Raw genomic sequence first — 27,284 nt, forward strand, 5'->3', positions numbered from 1 at the left:
CTATGTTTGTTTAAGTTTTTATTTTTATACTATTTCTAAGTTTCATTTTAAGTTAAATACTTCAAAATAATGGACATAAAATTGACAAGGGAAATTTTTTTGTTGTCAATTTTGGTTGCTAACATGGACATCACTTAATGGTCAGTTCGTTCATCCAGGTAAAGGGGGTGTATAGGGGGATCTTTTTTTAGCCAGCTGTAAGTTTCACTTTATTAGAGTACATTATAATCTGTTGTAAGATCCAACTAATAATAAATCCATTTTCAAAATATATTTTTTAAAATCAAATGTAAAATATTAAACAATTAGACTTTACCAAAATAGTTGACAACAATTCTTGTGAAATGATATAAAAATATGATATAGTCAAAGATTTAAACATTAGGGCATCATGTAAGAGCAACAAAACCCCAAAAGGCCGGGGTTGACAAAAAATTTAAACATTAAGAGAAGAAAAATATTTTTTTTCATCTTTTATGAAAATACTTTGAAACCCTTGTAAAACTTTTGTCCATTAATGACGACTTATCCAAAGTTTGCCAATGATGTTATATAATATAACATTCTTTTTTATTATTCATAATATAAACAAGAATGATAAAAATTACCATTTCCACAAAATATCAGAAATGACGATTTATAGGATATATTAAATAATCAGAACTTTATAAAAAATAAATAATAGTATAGTCAAAACTAGAATAAACTCTGACTAGCCAAAAAATTCACACAACTCAGGTTTAAGTTTACCTAACATACCAATTCATAGGGTTTGTTGAGTTATATAAAGAGTAGCTATGCTTTCAAGTTTCAAGAATGCCAGGGATCTAAATGGATAAGACAATGGCCAATAAATACACCCACAATGATGATGTACAAAGTTACAACTTTTGTAGTTAACAATTATTGGTTTAAACGTTTGGACACTCAACTGAATGAACCCACCAAACAAATCCAATAGAAGTCCCTAAATTTGTCAAGCCAATGAATAAGAAAACGTTATTATAAAACTTTGGGGACAAGTTTAATAAACAGCGCTATGTCCCCTCCCACTATGCAAGAATGCACTAAAATAAAATAAAACAAATCTTGCAAGATTAAAGATTCTCATTTGTTGATGTTTTACAGCGAGAAGGGAAATTATCATGGAAAACTAAAGAAAATAATTATGTCTTGTTTGAACATTTTCGTGATCTTTGCCCTGACTATTTCTTCGTATGTACTAATCATGAAAAAAATAGCCTTAAACCTACCAATACATCTTGAAAATTGTGTACCTATTTGCTATTAGATAAAGTAGTAAAGTTTTTTTTTAGTTAAGCTTCACATACCGTTTGTGATAGTTTTAGGCTAATCTATTTTTTTATTTTAAAGTCTCTACCTCTACGATTACAGAGCCCCTAGAGGCTAGATGGTAGGCTGCTAGTAACAAACAAAGAAGCAACTTTTGAAAAGAAAAGCAGTCCATGTTCTTTAAAGTTTTATTTTTTGTTCTGTGTTACAAGTTTGTTGTTGGAACTTTTCTAATTATGCAAATAAAACATTAAACATGCACTTCCAACCATCCACAAATACTGATAAATATTTCCAAATTAATTATAGGGTAGCGTGCTATTTATAATCGAGTACATAAGCAGCCCAGCAATGACAACCTAAAATATTAAAAAACTGTAAGCAATTATTGCATTTTCTTAACTTTGTGTAAGTACTAACTATTATAAATATTACATCTTTGGTGTCTACTTCATCATCAGTACTTTTAAATTTTAAAATTTTGTTTCTGATATAAATGTCCTAGTTTGAAATAGAAAAAAAATCCTTGTATTTTTAATTTGTTCTAACAAATAGTTTTCGCAGTTTTAAAATCGTCTAACGGAGCCTAATCAATCTACGGACGTTTGTATGTCAATCCGTTTGTACAGCCGTCCGCATGTCTTATTAAGATAACAAAAAAAACTTTAACTTTGTTTGTAAGAGGACTAGAAGAATAGTTCTTCCAGTCGTCAGAAAAAGGTTATTAATTTTTAGGTCATTTTATAGTGTGCTTTATGTATTTTTAAGTTTTGTATGTCTTTACACCAAAGGAGAATGATCTTTTTATCTGATAATGGCAACAGTTTTCATGAAGACTAGTCTTTATAAATTAAATGATGCTAAAACATATCATTATCGTAGCTTTGAACTTTGAGAACTATTGTTTTATTACAGTTTAATTATCTTTTATTAATCTCATTAATTTTTATTTCCTGTTCATATAGCATCAGAAGTAGACAATGATATTTTAATGAACAAATCTAGAAACAGAAATAGATTTGATATTACATCGTCAATAAAGAACAGAAATAACAAAGGCAAATCAAAATTATTGTACTCTAATAGGTAATGAAATCAATGGAAACAAAGGATAACCTTTAATAAATTTTGTTTGCCTAACCCCTCGGGGCCTATACAAGCCCTAATCCTGCGGGACTACCCAGTAGCCAATATGACCTATCTTAACCTTACCTTAAATATTAAACAAACAACCAACCAAATAATTCCTCCCTCTTTCATGTTTTCAATTTATCTTTGAGATAACTACCTTCTATGTTTATTTATACTTGTGTGTTTTTGTTTCAGAACCCAGTGTCTCAAAGAAACGACTGGAAGAATCATCCGCAGGTGGAAGCGAAGACGACATTAGTCTGAATCTTATTGAGGATAAGAAACAGCCTAAGGCCACTAGGGAGAAGTCTGTTGTGAAGACTCAAGCCAGGTAGGATAGATATATCAGGCTGCTAGTCTGAACAAACTAATGAAGATTTGGATCATACTAATTAAGATTTGGATAATGGAAAGAAAACGAAGTTTCGGGTTCCATCGCATATTCACAGTAGCTTTTCTCCTATTTCTAGCCCCTGCGGAGGCTCTAACCCTAGGGGGCCTATTTTGTAATCCTAAGGGACAATCACTTACCTAACCTAAAATAACCTTTCAAAAGCTACTGTGAAAATGCGACGGAACCCGCAACTCCGTTTATTTCCATGATCCGAAGATTTTTATAAAGTACCCATAGTTGTTGTGCTAACCAATGAAAAAGCGTGTTTATAAACCTTCGGTACCAGTATAATAATCCATGTAATATATGAATTTTTGTATTTTTGAGGGGTGCTGTTGGTTATTGAGATACATTTTAACTTTGATTGCTTTTCTTAAAACTGTTTATTTTACCCATAAGTCTTAAGAATAACCCTTTTATATCAATTTAGAGAAGATAGAAATGACTGATAAAAAATCTGTTCTTTATTATACATTAGTATGTTAATATAGTATGATATCGAATTCTAAAATACACTAGTAGTTAACATGGGAAAATTTTCTTTTTTTCTGTGAAGAATTATTATAAAATTATTTGCCCTATTAGCTCTACAGCCATTAGGAAATCTTTTGGTTGTGGCTGGATACTAACGAGGTAATAACCAGGAATCATGGATAGGGGTAGGATAGATAAACAGGTTAATCAGAAATGGAAATTATTATATTTACATCCTGTCGATGTTTTTTTAGAAACATCTTCTAAACATTTTATGACAATAAAGTAGGAAATATTTGAATCTGTTTAACCTGTTTTTCATTCTATCGACATCAACTGTTGATAAGTTTGTAAAAATTATCTTTTTAGGTTTCAGCACAAAAATAATTTTCTCCCTAAAACTTTGATTAGAGCACAATCTGTAGTGGGTGGGAGGGGGGGAGGGATGTAGCGTGCTTCAATCAATGTTAAAGGGAAAATGCACTGTTTGTTTTTATGTGAAAAAAATGTTCTTTAATTTTCAGCACAGTTTAAAAGTTTTCTTTCTTATACTTTGATTTGGTCTAGCTATTTTTTTGTTCTCAGGATTTGGAATTGGGGGTGGGTGGAATAATTGAGCCCTAATCAATGTTTAGGGGAAATGCACAATGATTTTAAATTTCAGCACTTAAAAGTTATTATTGTTTTTTTATAAACTTTGATTGAGACGCTTTTATTTGCACTTTACCAGATGGGAGGGGAGTCGTGGGATATGTACTATAGGGGCTTCCAAAGTGCCTCAATCAAAGTTTAAGGGAAATTGCACAGTAAAAAATATTGTTTTATTTAGTCACCGTCGCCACCTTTTGTAAATTTGTACACAGGAATCTTAAGGGATAGGACAATGGACGATAAATTAATTTACATCCCATATGATAATAGTCAAATAACGTCTTATTTAGTTTAAAATTATTGGTTAAAATGTTTAAATACTAATAGTTTAGAACTGACCAATAATATTAAAGAAATGACCCAAAAATTTTTTTTATCGAAAGGATAATAAAAAGTTTTTATAAAACTTTGGGTAACAGTGTAATTTACAGTTTAATGTCCCCTACCTGATATTTACCTCACTATTGCAATGTTTCTACAATTTTGATGATCAATACATAACAATAGTTCTGTATACAAGTAAAAATATAAGCAATTCAGTAACAAACTCGCAACAAATTTAATTAAATGTATAGTTAAGTACTATACAGGTACTTAAAGATAGATCAATATAAAATAAAGTTTATTTGCCATTAAAACTGACATTATTGTTCTTGTTCTTTCATTTGGTTTTAAAAAAACTTACCAAAACTTATAGTTATGTATTGGTCACCTATTTTGAACTCTTCATGAAATATCGACAGATTATTTATATAAACTTTTATTTTACCTCACTGTTACGACAATCTAAAATTATTCAATAAAACAAATACACATTTCTTATTAACAAGGATAATAAAAAGGACTACTATTGAAACAATATCCTAATATATAAAGTAGTAAGTTTTTTATTATGAGAAGAATAACTTTTCTTGATTGTATTGTTGTAATCTTTATAATGCACTTTTCAGTTTGTTATGAAGCACCTACATGTATATTATAAGTATAGCTACACTGCAACTCATTTCTTCGTTCGTCCTTCCGGAATTCTAAGTTATTGTATTGTAAATTATTGATCTTTTTACTTATTTTTGGGACCAAAAATCCTTCGGTATTTGTTGGTATATATAATACAATCGTTTAGAGCTGTAAAAAGCCCACAGACGCTCGTAAAAGAGAATAGTTAATGAATTCCTCAGCTAAAGAGGAGGGTTCTGGCCATAGATTTGTATTAGAATAAATCATTAGTAGACCAGAGCAGTCAAACATTTTGAATACAGAATAATTCAATTTTATAGAACCTTAATTTTAAAAAAATGTGTGTTACGCTTCTTTTAAGTTTAGTTAGGTTAGGTTCTGACAACCCCGTAGGGTTTAGAGCTAAAATAACCTGAAGTTAGAAATAAGATATGAGAGTAAGGGGGGGCCGGGGGGGGGGGGTTAATCCCCTAGCCATTTGAGTAGTCAAATAAGTAAATAATTTCTTAATTAAATTTTTATCGTAACTGCAATTTCACTACTAGAATAGAATATGTTATCGAATTACATAATTGTTTGATATCTAAGCTCTTTTAATTGTGTTCTAGAATACCTAACCCTGACTTTTAGAAAAAATATAAAAGCACACATAAACTATTTCACACACCCACCCACAAATATTTATAAGTAAAGAGAGTATTAAGCAACGATTTTTTCCTTGAAATAAAATTCACGTCTTCTAAAATAATAGGTAAATATTCGCTGGATTAGAACTAGTTCTACTAAACCACACAGGAAAGTCATATATCGTATTGTATTATAGACAGGATTCTGTGAATAGTTCAATAAAAATAAAAGATTGATTCCAATTTGTATTTTACTATCCGTGGAAAGTTGTCTCTAATATTTTGTGGAAAATAAAGAAAATCTTCAATGTACTAAAATTATGTGTATCTATCTAAAAAACAAATGTATTATGTTTTTTAAAGTATTTATATGCACTATTTTTGTCAAACATCCTGAACTCCAAAGCTTTTTATAGTGACTACAAAAAATGACGTCATACTGGCCAACAATTGGTCAATTTAAATGCATACTGGCCTACCATTGGTAATTTAGTCTGTGTATTGGCCTGTCATTGGTAATTTAGTCTGTGTATGGCCTATAATTTGAAATTTGTATTGTATGACGTCATTTTTTATAGGCACTATAAAGAACTTCTTAACTGCACAATAGACTTTATATCGCACTGCACTGTAGAATAAAAAAATGCACCAGTTTTGATTATTTATGTTTCACCTAAGTATGAGAAAAACTTGATATTATGAAAAACAAATATGACTCTTTTCTATGGATGTTGTCTTCCTTGTTTTCATAGTATTTATGCTTTCTCCTATAAAATATTATTGTAAAAATTAACATTATCTTTATATTTGTAGCTTTGTAGCTGGAGAATGGAGTTCTTGCAGCGCTACTTGTGGAGAGGGAATAAGGTAACCACCATTTTTTTTATGAACTGTTTTTATTCAGGGATTTTAAGAGATAAGACAACAATTGATAAGTTAATGCAAATACCAAAATAGGATAGAAAATACACCTTTAGATTAAAATTATTTGTGGAAAAGTTTGAACACTTCTCGCTTTTACAAAGAGTCCCCTAAGTTTTTAGGCCAACGAATGACATACAGTATAATTAATTGTCCAATGTCCTCTTCCTCCCTGGTTTTATGATACTTTTAGTAGTTAATTAATGCAATAACCTTTATAAAAATTATTAAACAAATACAAAAAAAAACATGTTAAAAATACTAATATAATTACGCATCTATTTTAAATGAATAAAAGATTTATTATGATAAATGGTGCTTTCCCTCCAAGTGCCTAGCGAACAACCCCCCCCCCCCCCATTTTTAAAAGTATATTGTAAATAAAGTGGCAGTTGTTATTTTTTTTCTTTATGTCTACCTCTTTGGTTTGGCCCACATCCTCCCCCCCCTTGCTATTTTATTTATTTTGAAAAAAGAATTGGGGGGGGGGGAGCTCTTTACACAACGAGGAATTTTAAGGTAAACCGCCGGATAATTCATTGCATGAAATTTGATCTAAAATAATAATTACACAACTTCTTTATGAATGATGAAAGATATCGAGATTTCAGTGTTTTAATACAATAGCACAATTTTTTCATAGTGATAAATGTATTAATGATAAAGATAAAGACATAAATGGAAGACAAAGTAACCCTTAACTAATTATTTTTAGAGGGATAGGTGTAAAATTGTAGTCTATTTTTCTGACAAACAAATAGCCGAATTTTATATCCTGATTTTAGTTCAACATTTATAATAAAACGTCAGTAATGACAATTTTAACTGCCATTAAAATTGTCGAAACTTTGCTTTTTATAACAAACACAAAAATGAATCTTTTTTTACTGGTACTTCAAAACGTAATTAAACATTTTCTTGTAAAAATAATTTCCTGAACATACACACACACTGATCTAAATCTTAGATAAAAAAGTATTAGATTTCAGTATTCATTATTAGTCTATTTTTGCGCGTATTAATGAAGTATTTTATGTATTTTAAATTGTTTTTATTCATCTAAGAAACATGATACTCTACTTTTTAATTTAAATCTTTTTAATAAAAAAATTTGCAAAATTGTTACAAAATGTATTATTTTAGTGTTTTTTGTCCTTCAAGATCCCTTCAACGGCTACTCTGCTAAAATTATCACAGGATCAATAAGAAAAAACTTTCCTGTATGGCCTCGAAACCGATTAATATCCGCAGGATTAGAACCGGTTTTCAGCCTAAAAAATCATGTATAGCATCGTATTACAATGAATACAAAAAAATCATAACTAGTATGTATAGAACCTCGGGGTTGAAAAAACTGGTTTTAATCTTTCATTCTAATATCCGCGGAAAGCTGTATATAATACGATGCGATATATAACTATTCAAAACTAACAAACTAAATGAATCAAAGAGAAGACGTGCTGATTAAATTGTTAATTTTGAATTTATCTTTATGTTAAACATTAAATTAACATCAGCGCAATCCTTTATCAAATCTTTATCTGATAGAAATGCAAATGTTTTAGTTTTTAGAAGCGAAGCTACTCTATAGTATATTTATGTCTTGTGTGGTTAGGTATAGTTGGTGACAAATTCCATCAAAAAAAAGTTCGGGAATGCTTGTAAGTTTAAAAAGTACAAGGGCAAACAACTATTACAATACTACTTTATTCTAAAAGATGAATTTACATTTAGTTTTTAATATCTCTTAGTTTTGTGTTTTTAAAAAAATAACCTTTTTAGATATATTTAAACTCGTGAAAAAAAACAAACATATTTATTGTGTAAAATCAGTTCTTGAATTTTCCTATACATAGATTTTTCTGTTTATCTCTATTGTCTTTTATTTAATTTTATTAAAGAAGCCTCGTTACAATCGCTTAAAAACTTACTTGATTGATTGTATAAAAGTTGTATTGGGATAAAGATCTTGACTAGCGGCATTAATTTGCTATAACCGCCTATAATTGCTCGGGCATTAAAGTGTCGGCAGTTGTGCATTTTAGTTCTTTTAAATGCCTGTAAAGCACGCGGTGGGCTTACAATGGGATCAGGAATAAGCACAACCAGCGAATCTTAAACAAGTCTTAAAAATATTTTGATAAAAAAAGTGAAGTTGAAAGGATAAGGACAAATTGAAAAATGCAGGGATCTTAAGGGATAAGATAATGTGCACATCCCCTTTGACTATAAACTAAATTATACCTGATATTTTAAATCTCCTCAATTTACTCCCATTAAAATTTTAAAAAATACATTAGATCACCCCCTCAAACCTTTGAAAACCCTTTATTTACCTTCCTTGAAATAAAATGGAAACAACCAAATGAAATATTGAGATATTGAATTAGAGAACGTGGTCACAAAACTTTGGATAGTAGTGCAATTTATAATCCAATGTCCCCTCGTCCCTGGATCATTTATTGTTGCAGACAGACACTCAAACAAAGGCTGCTTATAGAGTAGCCTTGCTGCTAAAACAGCCATTATTAGCTCTTAACACATAAATCTATGCAAAGAAAGTGAGCAAATTAGGTATTTGACAAAATATCCGGATTAAAGGATCAATTACCTTGGGATTAAGAAAAAGAAGAGGGGAAGATTTATGTGTGTGTGTGTGTGTGTGTGTGTATGTGTGTGTGTGTGTGTGTGTATGTATGTGTGTTTATGTATGAATGTTTGTAAGAGTGACCTAATAGAATTAAGCAAATATATTCCATACTTTTAACCTACTTAGTTTTTTTAAGATTATTTTTATTTAGAGTAATCTCTTCTTATATATTAAAAGTCAGGCAGGTTTTAATTTATTTTTGGTGAGGATAGGTGGTAATGGTTGTAATTGAGCCACATCAATATTAGTCTTATTTTTAACAGATGTCTTTGTTTATTACTTTACTTTAAAATAATATAGCCTAAAATTATCCCATGACTTAAATTTAAATTAAAAATATCATAAAACCATCCTAGGACCTCCTAAGATTCCCTAAAATGGAGAACTCCATCGGTTCAATGTTAAGCGAATCTTAATGGACAAGAAACCTTACTATTTGAAAAAATAAGATTTTATATTTATTTTAGGTGGAGAAAAGTTCAATGTAAGATCCTGTTGGAGTTTTCTGGAACTATTGCTACGCTTCCTGATAAAGAATGTCCAGGTGTTTATTTATCTACCTATGTATATATCTATCTATCTACTTTAAATCTAACTAAATATCTTTTTATATATATAAATATCCTTCTATTGTATATTTATCTAAATAGAAATTTATTTAAGGTGAAAAAACCTGTAAACTTAAGTTTTAGGAAGTATTTTCTTTTAGGGGTGATTTATCTAGGTAGGGTATAGGTATAAACCTACATTGAACCCAAAAGTTGCCTTCCTTTGAAGGAAAACCATATAAATCGGTCCGGTGGTTAGCGAGATCCTTTGCTACAGACACACATAGACAGACTTCCTATTAATTTTATGCCTTGCAGGAGTGAAACCTGAGGAGACTGAAATCTGCGTGGAGAACCCAACCTGTTCTCCAGATTTGTCAGCGCAGCTAGTGACCGCCACCTTACCTGTCCAGCAGCCAAATATTCTCCCATTACTGCAACAGGTAAATCGTTACGTTACTTTGCACGCACGCACACTCATTTAAAAAATTCTGGTTGTGAATTTTTATGAAGTTCATATATGATTTATAAGTATACTAACGGCTACGCCCTTAGAGGCCTATAAGGAATAAGTTGACCATACACTTTTCATTACCTATAGTTAAAAAAAAGTCTTTTGTGGGGAGGGGATATGTTTTTCCAAGGGCGACACATCATGGGTGGGGGGGGGGGGCTGGTTGTACCCTCCCCCCAATGGTTACAAACCTTCCCTGGCCCGAAAAGAAGCTTTACTTTTAAGGAGAACCATTTCGGTTCAGCGATATCCTTCGCTACACCTCCCCTTTTACAAAAAGATATCTATGGTAGGAATACCTACAAAAGAATAAAAATATTTTTTATTTGAGAGGAAATAAATGCTTTAGATTTTTGTAACTTTTTATGTCACATATAAAATGAATGTACTTTTTTCAACCAAAACAAGGTTAAGGATAATAAAGTATAGAAATAAGTATATACCATTTATATTTCTAGATGAAAAGTCAGGTAGAAATCGATTATTATTACTTGGATGTTGTTCCAGATTTTCATGTACTCTGATAAAGTATAACTCGCAGCTTGCAAAAATAATAATGTCCCCCATCCGCCTCCTCTACCGCATTCCCTCTCCTCTTACTGGGTGAACAAATTGACCAATAAATGAGACCCATATTAGCAAGCTAATGTTTTCCATTTTCCATTATCAATATATCCACTTATATCTTATATCCATTCTTATATAATTCTATACTACGTCTCTGGGGGCACTTGAGGAAAGGTTTTATTTGTGTGGGTGGAGGGGTATTATTAAAAGGGGCATTTACCGCCTCTCTAAATAATTATACCTAATCCTTATATGGATTCCTCTAAATAATTATACCTAATCCTTATATGGATTCCTCTAAGATGGAGATCCATATCGGCTCAGCGGTTAGCGAAAGGCTTCACTACATGTACACAGTATGTTTAACTTCTAAATTATTCCATGACCCTTACCAAGCTGAAAATTGTGCAAACCTTGGTTTTTGCTTTTGTTGCCAGGTTATTAATTCTTTCCACCATATACCTGGGGTAAAGGAATATGGAAATAATGTGGAAATTGTGTTGCCTGATTATTAATTCTTTCCACCACATACCTGGGGCAAAGGAGCATGGAAATAATGTGGAAATTGTGTTGCCTGATTATTAATTCTTTCCACCACATACCTGGGGTAAAGGAGCATGGAAATAATGTGGAAATTTTGTTGCCTGATTATTAATTCTTTCCACCACATACCTGGGGTAAAGAAACATGGAAATATTGTGGAAATTTTGTTGCCAGGTTATTAATTCTTTCACCACATACATGGGGTAAAGAAACATGGAAATATTGTGGAAATTTTGTTGCCAGGTTAATAATTCTTTCCACCACATACCTTGGGTAAAGAAACATGGAAATAATGTGGAAATAGTGTTGCCTGATTATTAATTCTTTCCACCACATACCTGGGGGAAAAAGAACATGGAAATAATGTGGAAATTTTGTTTCCAGGTTATTAATTCTTTCCACCACATACCTGGGGTAAAGGAACATGGAATTTTTTTGCCAGGTTATTAATTTTTTCTACCACATACCTGGGGTAAAGGAACATGGAAATATTGTTGCCTTGTTATTAATTCTTTCCACCACATACCTGGGGTAAAGGAACATGGAAATATTGTTGCCTTGTTATTAATTCTTTCCACCACATACCTGGGGTAAAGGAACATGGAAATTTTGTTGCCAGGTATTTAATTCTTTCCACCACATACCAGGGGTAAAGGAACATGAAAATTTTGTTGCCAGGTTATTAATTCTTCACATCTTATGAAAAGTATCACTATCTATATTTCGTGAAGAGTAGAGCATAATCGGTTCAGCAGTTACCAAATCTTAAGCTTTATACAGATACATGGACAGACATTGTTCTACTTTGTATTACTTTTTGTTTTTGAATCCAGAATAATAACATTTACATCATGGCTTTAAATTCCATTAATGTCTGGAATATATCTAAACAGAACAAATAAGAGAAATATTTATATTATTGATTCGTGTTTCAAAAGTACACCGTACATCCTATACATATCTAGAAAATGTTTCTTAACCTCGGATATGCGGATCTTTTTATTGTGCATTTCATTTGGCTTACACTCATACTCATAAAAAATATCCAGTAGATGCAGGGACCTTGTGTAGATTAGAATTATAAGCTAAAAAATTTAACACTAGTTTGAAACCAGCCAAAAATTTAATAAAAATACCTTTCGTTTTTAAATAAATGAAAAAACGTGAAACTTTGGGTACAAGTGTAATTTATAACCCATTCCCCTTCCCTCCCTGAATGGAAGAGAAACGTTGTCATGTAAAAATATCAAAGTTGTTGTATTAACAAGGATGAAAAAAATAATGATAAGTAAAAAGAATACCTAACTGATAATATTTTTTATCTTAGTCAGAGCTCTAACCTTAGCTTTTAACATAAAAAAATGACAGCTGAAATCCGAAAATCAGCCATTAAAGCAATTATTTTTATATGCATGTATAAAAAAATGCAACTGAAGTACACATTGTAAAAGTTGCAATTCTATATTTAAACCAAAACCTATTTTATATATGAAACAAGAAATTTAGTCACTGTCAAACGCTATCCTAAAGTCAAGAATGCACGAATTAATATTTTTATCCATATTTGTACTTCGACTACAACGAAACGTTTAATATCAATTAAAAGACCGGCACTCATATAAAAAACCTTTGAAAATTCTCAATTTTATTTTTATTTTGTAGGAAGAACCGTACACAGGCCCTGCCTATATCTGGAAGATATCTGGATACACAGAATGTACTGCATCCTGTCTTGGAGGTAAGTGACAACTAGTATGTATGTCGTCCATATGTAGCCCAGCATTGATTCAAATGTTTACAAAGCAAAACGATGTTTGTCAATCCATTCGTTAGTTAGATTTTTCTGACTGATGAAATATAGTACTTTTTTATAGAATACATAAAAACCTAAGTGAATTGTTTGTTAATCAGCTAAAAATAGAATAAAGTTTGTGTTAATGATTTATAAAAAGAATTGAAATATCCAATAATATTGGTTATTTGTATTGAGAAGCTAAGTGACCAATTGATAAACTATAATTTAGTTTTGCATTTCTCAACACAATCAGTTAACAACAAATTACTGATTAAAAACAAGGATGACAATATCAACAAAAAAAAGATGCAACTCAACAAAAAAAACATCCTTGTGTGTGTGTGTGTAATCTCGTTATAGGGTTTATCTATCATTCCTTCAACTAACCTAAAACCTGCCTAATGACAGACTTCACTGAAAATTTAAGTAAATTAAACTATAGGCATGTTGGCCAGTGTTTATGGTTAAAAATTTATATTTCTCGCCTCTATTAAAATGTCATAATTAACAAAGGCGCGACCATTTTTCTTTTCAATTTGTGCAACCAATATTAACATAAAAAGTAAATCCTAAGAATTTAAAATTTAGTTTTGTGTAAAATAAAAATAAAAGAATTGAGGGATTTTCCATTTTCATGGAATAAAAATATTTAAGTTGAAGTGGACTTTTCTATTATAATACCCTTTTAAGAATAAACCAGTACTTTTATTAAAAATGATGGAAAGATGTTATTTTTCTCTTACTCCCTTACTCTCTGTGGGGGTAACCCTGCAGTGTCCTAACCATGCTCGGCTACCTTATTCTACCTTAACTTAATCAAAAGTAAAACTAAGACACGAAAAACTAACCATCGCCCATCCTATTTTCAATTTATTTCCTTCTAAGAGAGGAGGGAGTTTTTTTGTGCTCGATTAGGCACTTTTAGGGAAACCGCCTATTATATCAATAAATAAACATTGTCTGGGGATCATCTTATCCATTGTATGTATATATTTATTATATACATCGATTTTTCAGGTTGTTCTTTATTTGTCAACTAGTAGTTGCACCCCTTGCATCTAATGGCTCTAATTCAAAGGGTTAAGTAGGAAAGGTAAAAAATAATAGCCTTAAACAATCCCAAAACTTTACTTCTTTGTACATTAGTATACACCTTTGGTAAATGTCAATGGCACGTGCCTTATTTAGCAGCAATTTCCAAGCCGCTTGGCCTAATAAAGTATTGTTGTTTGGGATGAAAATATGTTTTTATTTCTTTTTTTTACATTAGATCTCTAAATTTTTGAGTGCAACACACAAAATGACGCAATCTTTTTACTTTTATAAACCTTTGTTAGTATCTAAACTCCTCTATAATTAAAGTATGTCCGTTTAACTGTTTGTTGTAACAGCGTCTCATTATTTGCCTATTCCATACACAAACTTATGATAAACAATTATTTCAAAAACAACCAAAACATCATCATTTAAAGTTTTTTTGGGATTATGCCCAATATTGCTGCGCTACGTGTTACCAAGCATATCCTTGCTCATCCAATTTTCAAATTGCTGCGCTACTTTTGATTGCTTGACCTTTATCCCTTTTACTTGTTACGCTACAGGCGCTTGCTACTTTTTGACATGAATATTCTTGTTTTCTAACCCTGGTTATAACACTTCACCATAGTTTATATTGATGATTTTAACAATTGGAAAAAGTTAACTGAAAATTGCATTTTGGCAAGAGGGATCGCTAGCCACAATCTCCTTGGTTAAGTGACGGATTTAAAAACATTAAGTGTTGAATAATTATTTATAGCATCTTGTTATAGACAGCTTTCCGCGGATATTAAATAAAAAGATATAAGATTTAAAACAGTTTTGTTAGCCTCGAGGGACCGTAATTGTAAAATTTTTAGAAAACAGAATAACTTAATCCCAAATATGTAATTTTATATGCATTTATAGTAATTTATCCGCCAAAACAAGCGGTGGCGGTTGCCTAATTTACACTATTAAATACTATATTTGCACACAGAGTAGCAGAAATACACAAATCGATGACCAAAACCAACAATATATGCATGTACATTTTGAATTAGATTATTGAAATCTCCAGCTACTTTTCAATTTTAAACATGGACCTAGGGACCAACAAAACAGGAATTAATCCTTTAATTTTTAATTTTTCTTTTGGGAAAAATTATCCAAAATACGATACATGATTTCTCAGTATGGCTTAGAACCATTTTAATTAAGGAGAAAAAAGGGTTACTTACAGAATATACAAAACTATAGTACTAACCATTGTTGTTCTTCAAAAAACTTTATTGATGATGCAACATTTCTATTGAATTTTTCTTTTTCAACAAAATATCAATTAAAGACTTGTTAATATTTGTGAAATGGTTTAAGTTTAGAATTTTATGGTAATAAATTTTAGCAATACTTAAATCTTTTCCAAAAAAATAACTGAATTTTAGCATTAGTCTAATCGTAAAGGGTTAATACGAGTACGATCGCAAATGAAAATCTATTTGAAGCACAAGATCTCAAAAATTGCTATATCCTAGATTTATATATTTTCTCAACAAGGGTAGACAAAGATTAAAATCCGTTGTTTTAGGTTTACAAGAAAGCGTGGTAGTATGTGTGGAGGCAGAAAAAGAAACCCTTGTCTCCCCATATTTTTGTGATGCCGCCAAACGGATTGAAATAGAGGTCAGATCCTGCAATGAGAAGCCTTGTCCACCCAGGTAAAAAAAAAATTAATATATAACCTTTTATTACCCATATCTAAATCTTTTTCAAGCGAAGCTTTTCTATAATTTGGGTCGGTCCGTCTATACGTCCGTCCGTAACGAATAGCTCTTTTCATTAATTTAGACTTAGAATTTTTCTATCGGTTTCAAACTTTGCATGATGATTCCTATAACAGTTAGGTATGATTAGGAAGAGAAGAAACCCATTAATTTACCTTTTGCCCTTCCTCTTATCTTCTTGCTCTCTTTCTAGTTTTCTCTTTCTTTAAATGTTGCCATAATGCCCTATTTTCGTCTTTTTAGCAGCGAAGCTTCTTTTTAACTATCTGCATCTGTCTGTCTATCCTTCTGTAATATGTAATGCTTGCTATCATTAAGAGATGTGTAAAAATTAAATTTTCTTGCCCTTTCCCCTAACCTCTATATGGATCTAATTTATTGTTCAGTTCGTTCATCCAGTTGGAGGGGAAGGGATGGGGTAAAGAGGATGAAGTTGGGTTATCGTTATTTAATCCAGCAACGAGTACTACTTAAAAATCTGGTGCAACATCCAAGTAATAACATAATATTTAGGTGGAATGTGTCAGATTTTTCTGAGTGTAGTCAGACGTGTGGCGGTGGGAATCAGAATAGAACAGTAGAGTGCATTCAAGAGGTGATTATTGAAATTTTCGAACATATCAAATGAATATAGTACTTCTAGATTCAATCCGGTCTTATTATTGTTTTGAAAGTGTTCAAAAAAGGACATTTATTTTATTTGTATAATTAGTCAGCTTATTATTATAAATAATCGAATTTCTTAGGATAAAACTCTAGGTAGATTATACCGTGTAAAAATATGATTAAAACCTATGTGACAAAACATCTAATATGATAAAGATAGGTTTTTTAAAATTTATCGTTAAAAAATTTCGTTCCTTATATTATTGAAATAAATTATGTCACTAAACATAAATAAAAAAATAATAGTCTGCTCTGATTCCCTTTTTGAGTTTGACGGATTTAGCGTCTTCTATCCCATCTAGAGTTATAAATCTATTGTATATCCCTTTTATTCTATATTACAAGACAAGCACAGTTTAAAGTTTAATCCTAGAAAATCCGGTAAACAATTTCAAACTTGAAAGAAAACTGCGGATAACCCCTTCTTTGCTTTACTATGTGGACAACACTGGATAATAAATTAGTCCAAAAATGATTAACAAAATTACCCCTTCTTTTGTCTTTACACAGTTTATACTCTACAAACTTTCTCATTTTTTTCTCTTTTTCTCTGTCTTGTGCTATTCTGTATTATTACTGACATTACTTTAAGAAAAATTACTGGTCTTTTATTTGTTTCTTTCCACTGTTTTGTTTACTTTCTACATTAAAACAATGAAAACTTAATTTATTTCAAAAATCAAAAAGAAAAAAAAACACTTTTTTACAAATGAAACTTATTAGTAAATTATAAGTGGTGTATCTATTACATATACTGTTGTATAAAAGTTCTAGAATAAAGTTAGAAATTTGCCTTTTTTTCATTGCTAATACATGTGAATAATATAAAGCGTATCTACTGTTTTTTTTATAAGCTCATTTGGCTTGAACTTTTTCTATTAAATGACAGTAACGAAAAAAAAGTTTAAAAAGATATTTTGTCATTTTGATAATGGTCATTGATATAAAATAAAATAAATATAAAAGAATGACAACACCCAAAAGTAACAATGCACAAAAAAACATGAAATGAACAAACGAACAAAGTAAGTTATAGAGCAGGTGTTGTCGTATATTGTAATAGAAAGAAAATTAAAAGCCTTTCAAAATAAGGTTTATGACATACAGACAGAAAGACATAACAATGTATAGACCAATAGAATATTTTAGCTACCTATCTTGAATACAGCCGAGAAAATCACATTTCCCCCATAGTGTCACGAACTTACTGACCGACGGGCAGACCAAATTAATTATAGAGTAGCTTCTCAACTAAAAAAAAGGTGAAAGTTTAAGGAAAACTAGGTTCTTAGAATTAATATTAATTTTTCTCCCCAGAGAAACGTCTCCAAAGTTAGAAAATAGTATTTAGGTATTTAATTGGGAATCAGACTGATAATAAAATGTTAATGTTATTAAAATATCAAACTTTTTATTATTTGATATGTTTTTTGTTTATATTTGTAGACAAAAAATTCTTTGGGGGAGGGGGTAATGTTGGAGGGGCACTTCTAAGGGGAGATTTAAATTAAGAATGTGGAGGAATCAGAGAGGCATCGTTGGATCTTTAAATCATTTATTGGTGAGCCAGATCGAAGTGAGCCTAACCGATCTGGCTCACCACTAAAATGATTTAAAGATCCAGCTCCTGTTACTTCTATCCATGGATTACATTTAGACAAACTTTAGAACCAAAGAATATTACTCAAAACTTACTTTTTTTAATTTTCAGGTTGCACACGGGATGAAGAATGTGATTAAGCTTGCGGAAACTGAGTGCCCGCAGCCGCCGCCAATTTCGCAGCAGTTCTGCAACGTGATTGACTGCCCGGTACAGTGGAACACTGGAGAGTGGACAAAGGTTGGTTGCATTTTTATGAATTTAGGTCAGATTAGGTTAGGTCAAATCGGGTATTGGGTTGCCCCGCATGGTTAGCTCTTCGCCTAGGTTTAGTCATATACAAAAATAGTAAACTCCAACCAACCTATTTTCAAAACAGGATGATGGGAGTTTGGTTTTCAATGCTCAATAGGAACTTTGTGTGAAAGCCCAAATTGTATTTATGAAAATGTTTTTATGTCACAAAAAAAGAAGGAAAATTCATAAATTTTTTTTTAGTAAATGCATTTTCAAATTTCAAGGTTAAAATTTGAGGCAAAAATAAAACGAAAAGATAAGAAAAAAATGAGTAGGCCCGTTCAATGCTTTCATGTTCATTTAGAAAAAAAACCTTTTTAGATAAACCATGCTTTTATGTTATTCTGATAAACAAAAGAGGTATTTCTACAAAGATATACAAAAAGAGTATTATAATAAAAAAAGATCCAAAAAAATTATATAAAAAAGCTTGTGCTTTTCTTACACATTCGCTGGATTTAAAAATCTATGTTTTACTCTACCTTTAAAGAAAACGCCTTTTTTCCTCTTATAACTTTAACATACATAGTTTTCAAAAGTGATTAATTGTAGGGAGGGAGGTTTCACTAGTCTGTAAATGACACTGGTACCCAAAGTTTTATAATATTTCTACTATATTCGTTGGCTCAAATACTTTGGGTACCTTTATTGAATTTTGATTGGTTGGTTTCAAAGTAGAAGTCTCCCAACTTTTTAACCAATAATTTTAAATTACAGAAGGGATAATTTCGTATATTATCATTGGGGATGTGCACTGATTTATCATCCATTGTCTTATCCATATAAATCCTGATTATATGACAATACCTGTTATATTAATTACATTGTAAGAACCTAACATGGCGCCTTATGTTTAGAATTATGTTAGCAGAATGGATATAGAAAATACGTGGATATATTGACAGGGGAAATTTGTAGTCAATTTAGGTTACTAACATGTTTATTAGTCAGTTCGTTCATCTAGTAAGTGTGGAAAGAGGTGGATTTAGGGTTAGTTATTTTAGCCCGCTACGAATTACACTGTATTAGAGAAAATATGGTGTTACATCCAAGTAAAAATAAATCCATTGTTAGGAGAGAATTGTTAACCCATAAATCATTAAAATCCTTTATATTCATAACCCACACACTTATTCATTGTATGGGGTGCTACAGTTTTACATTTTTACATATAAAAGAGATAAACAGTCAAACAGGCTGATGGACATTGGACAAAGAATGTTACAAATACATGCTCTTTAATTTAGATAATATTGTATATAAAATTGAAAATCCTTTAAAAGCTAATTAAGCTATATTTTCATAAGACATGCAAACGTACAAAGTCGATTATAAAGTAGAAGCTTTTTTGGCCGTGGATATCTACAAAATTAATTTCATATATTGATCGAGTAATCACCTATCCTTTTATTGTGCAATGGACGGTCAAAGTAACCTAAAGAACTGCCAAAAAAATATTTTTTTAAATTTGTAAAATCGCCAGCCAACTCTTTTGGTTTTACAAAAATTAGAGTAGGTGTAAATTAGGCGATACAAGGCGATAGAGATCCAATTTTCAATTTTTGTACAGCTTAATTAAGTTATTTTGGAAATAGAGAACTAAAATTTAATGAAAATATAACAGCTTGACTATTATTTAATGAAAATGGATATAGAATATACGTGAATTACACCAACTCAGAATTACCACTTTTTTAAAATTCAATGGGCGCGCTATTCCAACCCATTCCTTTTATGATATAATGACCATTGATACCAAAAGAAGTAATCTGGAAGTTTTTTTCAGCAATATGTCAATTTTGATTTTCATAAAAATATTGACCCTGGCATAAGTTATCCTTAAATAACTGTCAAAATCAGCTGATTTTGCTAAAATAGCCAAAATTGTCAGTCTTTTGAGGATAACTTTTGCCAGGGTCAATATTTTTAAAAATCGTTTTTTGATCCATAATGTACTCTTCAAGACGAATTCAGAAAGGTATATAAAGTCATGGTTTAAAAGAAAATAAAATTTCTTCCCCAGGGGGGACCCTTCCCCTTTTTCATGAAAATCAAAATTAACATATTGCTGTAAAAAAGCTACCAGAACACTTTTATTGGTATCAATGGTCATTATATTATAAAAGAAATGGGTTAGAATTGCGCGCCAAAAAATATTGCATTTTGAGTCAGTCTAACGTGGATGATGATACAACAGATCTATAGTATAGATGTAAATTCAGATAACTACCTACCCTCCTTTTCCCTGGACATTTTTCGTCTGCTAGCAAATTGTTTTCGGCTACTTTACTGTGGTGATTTTCCCGACCCTATTGGTTGATTTTCAAAGATCCAATTGAGAGTCTGCACAAGGTCCTTAGGATGGGGACATACAGTTAATTTTTGTGACAGACTACCTTATCAATGATATAGACAGACCCTAATTATACAATAGTTGGTATAAACTGGTGTTGAACTAATTCAAGTAGAATTATTAAGTACATAGTTGCTTTGCTTGCTAATTTCTACCTTTCTCTTACATCATGCAAAGTTGGAAATCGAAAGGCCAATTCTAAAATGATTAAATTAACGATAACATTTGATTTTTACGTACACACGGAAGGAACATAGTTTTAGAAAAGTATTTTTTTGTATACTCAAATTCAAATCATAGTACTAATTGAATACAATTATTGCAATGAGGTCTAAGTGATTAGCTAAAAAAAAGTTGCCCAAACAGCGGGTATTAATTTACAGGATTTACAATAGCGTAGCTGCTCTTTAACTCAGATATACCAAAGCATCTATGTTATTAGATCATTAACAATAACAGATAAAAACTTTCTTGTTTATTGACTTGGCTTAAAATTAAGGGAGAAAAGTTTGAATAAGCACTCTCTCTCTTCCAAATTAAAATAAAAAAAATTTATAATGACTGCTGAAAAATCACTATTAAGACTAAATTTATTTTTATAATATGCTTTTTATTTTGCAACTTTTTAGTTTGATATCCTTGATCGGCACGTGTATACCCAACCTTAATCATGAAGTCTGTGTCATTCAATTTTTATCCATAATCAATAATACCCAATTTTTGAAAGCGAAGCTTTTCTATAATTAGCAAAGAGGGGAGGGGGGAGGTATTGGTTTGTTGGTTTTATGATAAAGTTTTCCTATTCGTTGGCTCAACAATTTTGGGTTCTCTCATTCGTTTGATTGAAATCTTTGGTGACTTTTTAAGACCTTGATTTAGTTGTACAGCGGTGTCCATCTATTTTAAGGTACACAATCCTGGTATGGGTATGTACATCAATATATCATCCATTGTCGTATCCTCAATATACTTGGTAAAAAAACTGTTTCCCCCAATAACACTACGTAAATATATGTAATTCTAACTAATTTTGGCATGTATACAATAATCACGGTGACGGATGTTCTAACTAGGGATCTAAAGGGATAAGACAATGGCCGAAAAATTGATATACATTCGCAATGATGATACACAAAATTACTCCTTCTAAGTGGCTGTAACGTAACACTCAAATTAACAAACCAACCAATCATAATTCACTTTATTCCCTAAAGTTGTTAAGACAACAAATAAGAAAACGAAATAATACACGGCACTGTTGTTGAAAAGAGACTATCCAAGGAAAAACACAGCTCAGTTGTAGGAATATATTTCGATTAAATCACATCTAATCCTTGTGAACTAAATAAGATAATGTTATTATTAAACTTTGGGGACTAATGTAATAAATTGCCCACCCATTGCCCCCCTCTCTCTATCTGTGTTCTAACAGTTTTATAACAATAGATGTTTTATTCTAGATGGACTATGATACAAAGTAATCCGTCCAAATATTAATTTCTAGCAGACAAATGTCTTGTTAATATTTAGTCACATATGAGTAAATAATGGACAATATACCTCCCGAAATTTAGCTTGATCTAAAGAAATTCTTTATGTTATGTACCAAAATGACTACACGTTCTAGTTAATAATATTTGATAATTGTTACTACATTATCCTCTTATTGGTTCAATTTACCGATTATAGATCTAGAGCTAATGTATTTATTATAATAACAAACAACCAAAAACAACCAAGCAATTTATTCTAAAGAATAAAACAAAGATTGATAAAGAAAATATTCCAAGAAAGCTAATGAAATTAAAAATTCAAGAGAGGAGGTGCTATTGTGCCTAGTTTTCATAGGACTGCCACTAAATATTTAATATAAAAAAAACTCTTAACAATTGCTGTAGAGTTTGTTAGTAACCTACAGTTTACTGAACCTTGATTTTAGGTTTTAAATTGTTAGGATAGTTCTATATCTATCCGTTTTGCCGTACATACATATATACGTCTGTAAAAACTCGCTTTTTTCCGGCTACAAATCATTTTATTGCATGAAACTTTCTATACGAAATATTAAAAAATATTAAAAATAACAGTAAATTAAAAGCTTTTTATGTTTTTTTGTAAAAAATATTTTAAGTGTTAAAAGCATAACTTAAAAAGGGCACAATAAACAATAGATATATTTGTTTTTAGATAACCTTCGCAATAATATTTGTGGGTTTTTAAAAATAGCTTTTGTATAATTTGGGTTGGTCCCTACGTACGTCTATCGTTAATTTAGGCATGTTCCTGTACTATTGGTTTTAAAATTTGCAAGATGATGTACTTAACTGTACAAACAACTTAAAAAGCGTTGTAGCTCTATAGTTATTACCAGAATGTCCATAGTTCGTTAGTCTGTTTATCTATCTGATTTGTTCAGTTTGGTTTGTCAGAAATTGTGTTAGATGGATAAAAAAAATTATTGATAAAAAGATATTCATATATGGTGGCTTTATGTCTAAAAAGTGAGAAAACTAGAATGAAAGGTGACAAATAAGAAAATAAGATAGATAGATAGATTGGCTAGAAATAAAGAATGCTTATGTTTGCACTTTGCATACTTGTTTACTCACATGATGATACTCTATAACTCACTGGTATTCAAATTTGTTACAAATTTATGGGGAATAGTCCCTTTCGTGGCATCGCCCCTAAAGGGGCGATTCGTCGTAATTTTAAGATGGCCTCTTTTAATAGGTTATTTTAGGTTAGGTTATATTCGGTTAGGTGATAGCCCCACGGGGTTAGGCAATTGGCCCTGCAGGATTAGAGTTCCCGCAGGGGCTAGAAATAGGAGAAAAGCTACTGTGAAAAATACGAAGAATCTCCCCTTCAGGTGCGTTGCCACGAAAGGGACTATACCCAATATATGTACTATTGTACATATTACTAATGGATGTAGAATAAACGTGGATATTACGACAGGGAAAATTGTCGTCGATTTAGCTTGCTAACATGGAAATCGTTTTTTGGTCAGTTTGTTTCAATTTATTAGAGAACATGAAAATCTGGTGTAAGATCCATGTAATAATACATCTATTGTAATTTTGCTTTTTTGGAGATATGATTGCTGAAATGAAAATTTACAACTGTTAAAGCGCAGTCCAAACTTTATATCATTGAAAATTAGAAAAATATTTTACAATTAAAAGAAAATGGTTGCTGCCATGTTTGTTTACATATTTGACCAAAGTAAGTGGGAAGGAAATTAGTGAGAAAAGCCTATTTGTAACATTCATACTATGTAGCAAATTTTCGCATTTAGCAAGTGAATATCTCCGCGTTATAGTCGTCATTTCAGTATGGCTTCCAAACCGACTGATGTCCGTTAGATTAGAACCAGTCCTCAGCAATGCGGAAAAAATCAAGGATAGCATTGTATTTCAGACAATTTTCCACAAATATATAATTAAAATTATAAGATTAATACCAGTTTTGTTGGTCCGGGCCTTTGGCACCTCGTGGCTAATTTCAATCATATAATTTTTCATTTTATTATACGCGGAAAGACGTCTATAATACGATGCGATAAATAACTATTCTATTAGAAATAAATAAAATTAGTAAAACACTTTAGAGAACAATAATTTTAACCTTAAGACAGAGTTTTTTCTTAAAAATATAAATGAAATTGACAATAAAAATATTGCTGTTTTGGAAGAATACTATTCTTTTAGAAATACTTTGTTGTCAATATAAGTGGGCACCAATTGTAAACACGAAAATCAACGCAAATTTTAACATTCCTAATAATTTTCTAAGTTCAACATTTTCACGCGTTTACTTAAGCCTTGCACTCCTAGTACATTATTTGGTCTTCACTTTTTGGTATTCTTCGATTGGTGTGCGGACATAAACTTTACGGACAGATTTTTGGCCGTTAGCAGCCTTTACAGTTATTTATTGTTATAAAAAGGGGATATATTGTAACCGATATATAATAAAGTGATACTCACAGCTGGCTAAAATAACGATATCCACCAACATTACCCGTCTCATACAATTTTTGTTCGCACGAACTGACCAATAAATAAGGTCTATATTAGCAGAAAAATTTTCCCCTGTCATAATATCCATGTATATTCTCTATCTATTTGCATTGCATATTGATTTGCTGGACTTGCTATCTTGCACAATCCTAACCTACAGTGGACTTGCTATCTTGCACAATCCTAGCCGCTAGTGAACTGGGCATTCCCATTAATTTTCCATCAATCCTGATTAAGGAACATTACAGATAACCAGGGATATAAGGGATAAGACAATGGACAGAAAGTTTATCTTCTAATAAATTCCATGGGAAAAAAAATAATAATGCAAGAGCAAGGTAAAGAAATGGACAGAAAATTAATCATCCATCAATCAAGGAACATTAGGTAGCCATGTATACTTGGATAGATCAACGAACAATTAATTATACATTAATTAGAATTAGAATAATAAAAGGAAGGGAGAGGACATTATTAGTTAAACCATTAGCATGCCCTTTCTCCTTCCAATACTCTTAAGCCAGCCAAGGCGGAATTTCACATTTAAGAATCTAGGGGAAGAATATTAAACTGTCCATTTCCCTATCTCTGTATCCCTTATAGCTAATACAATTAAATGATCCAACCATTGCCCAGGAAAAGGGATAATTATTATCAAAAGTAGTTAGATAAATGAAACAGGGGGGAGGTGACATTTGGCTGTTTATTAAATTATTACACTAGTCCCCAAAGTATTATAATAACAGCTTCTTATTCGTTTGCGTAACAACTATGGGAACATTTAATGAATTTTAAATTGTAAATACAGAAAGGGTAATTTTGAGTATCATCATTTGGTTATAAATGAATTTTTCGGAAGTTTTAAGACGATTGTAAAAATATTTAAAATTATATTCTGTTTTTTTACAAGTTAGTTTAACCAATATCTTTAAGATAAATTAAACTTAGCTTAGCCCAATGGCATTATTAATATTCAAATTGATTTTTAATTTCTCCTAATTATTTGTTTATATGTCCTAATTTCATAAAATCAAAATAGTTTGCATAAAATTTTAATTACCTAACCATAAAATATTATAATTTCATACGAATGAAAATAATTTAAACTATTCTTTTTCAGGGGTCTTTGGAGAGTTTTGGGCAATTTCATAATTTTAATTAGATTTTTAGGGTTTGATGCTATTTTCTGTAGCTGTTTATAGTGCCTATAAATAAATGACAGACTAAATTACTAATAGCAGGCCAGTACACATTTTAATTGACCAATGGTAGGCCAGTATGCCGTCATTTTTTATAGGCACTATAAAAAGTTTCTGTTTTTTCTGTTTCTTTGTTACACAAGCTAGTGGCGCAACCGCAAGTATCTACAAATAAAAACCTCAAAATTTATAATTTTTTTAAATTTCAGTGCAGCAGCCGTTGCGGCGAGGGACGGAGGTATCGTAAGGTGCGCTGCAGTCAGCTTCTTTCCCTGGGACAGCGGATTGACAAACCCGAGGGGGAGTGTCGGGGCAACAAGCCCTGGACAGAGGAGCAGTGTATTGGGGTGGACTGTTCCCCCCGGAGCAGTGCAGAGCCAAAAATTAGATTTGATTCAGGTAGTTTTTTAGTTGCTAAGCTATTCTACAGGGTGTTTCAAGAGAAATGCGTTTTTCTATAAAAATTATTCTTCATTTACGACCTTTGAAATCTGCTTTGTGTGCTTCGCTAACTATCGATGTTCTCATCCTTTTTATTATATATTTTAAACGTTTTAATTCAACTCATATTTAAATTATACAATTAAAATAACATATCATAAATTTCTTCAAAAGATTTATATGATAAAACATAAGTAAAGAAAAGATAAATTTTGCAGGGAGAGGACATTATGATTTATGGGATAAAATAATTGTAAAAATACAATCTTCTCTCGTTTTCTTTTATTGAACCAGGAATATAGGGATAGGCAAATATAGGGATATGTTGAGTAAAATGTTAATTATGGACAGACTAATAAAGAAAAAGACATAAGCAGTGGCTTAAAAATGGCACAAGTTTAACCCCATACATTTTGTAATCTCTTTTCTCGTATTCATTCGAATCCGGTGGATAGGAACCGGTTCTCATCCATACGAAAAAAAACTATGTCTAGCATCGTATTATAAACCGCTTTCAACGAATATAAAAATGTACAATTATAAGATTAAAACCAGTTTTTTTTATCCCGTGCCTTCGGCATCTCGGGGCTAAAAAAAACTGGTATAATTGTACATTCTATATCAGCGGAAAGCGGTTTATAATACGATGAAAGAAATAACTATTATAGGCGAATAATAGTTTTAGGTACATTTGATTATTTTATTTTTTGTTAGTAAGGATCTTAATGAACAGTAAATGGATCTACATCCTCAATAATGATAAACAAAATTACCCCCTCTGTATAAATTAAAAAGATTTAATGGCATTACCCAAAGTTTTTAAACAAACGAATGAAAG

The 27,284-nt window shown here is 31.0% G+C and overlaps 1 protein-coding gene across 2 annotated transcripts in view; it reads left to right on the plus strand.

Annotated features, from left to right (window-relative positions):
• Positions 1–27,284, plus strand: part of LOC145304424 (protein madd-4-like) — a 111,333-nt gene that overhangs the window by 64,454 nt on the left and 19,595 nt on the right. For both annotated transcript variants that reach the window (XM_080146307.1, XM_080146314.1), the window contains exons 14-22: positions 2,620–2,755; positions 6,340–6,393; positions 9,565–9,641; positions 9,964–10,088; positions 12,932–13,007; positions 15,670–15,799; positions 16,379–16,460; positions 18,243–18,371; positions 26,215–26,404. In XM_080146307.1, the coding sequence (XP_080002433.1) occupies positions 2,620–2,755; positions 6,340–6,393; positions 9,565–9,641; positions 9,964–10,088; positions 12,932–13,007; positions 15,670–15,799; positions 16,379–16,460; positions 18,243–18,371; positions 26,215–26,404 (999 nt within the window). The remainder of the gene's footprint in view (positions 1–2,619; positions 2,756–6,339; positions 6,394–9,564; positions 9,642–9,963; positions 10,089–12,931; positions 13,008–15,669; positions 15,800–16,378; positions 16,461–18,242; positions 18,372–26,214; positions 26,405–27,284) is intronic.

This window comes from Acartia tonsa, chromosome 2 (genome assembly GCF_053477335.1).
Source record: "Acartia tonsa isolate MP-2025a chromosome 2, ASM5347733v1, whole genome shotgun sequence".
Taxonomy (NCBI): Eukaryota; Metazoa; Arthropoda; class Copepoda; order Calanoida; family Acartiidae; genus Acartia; species Acartia tonsa.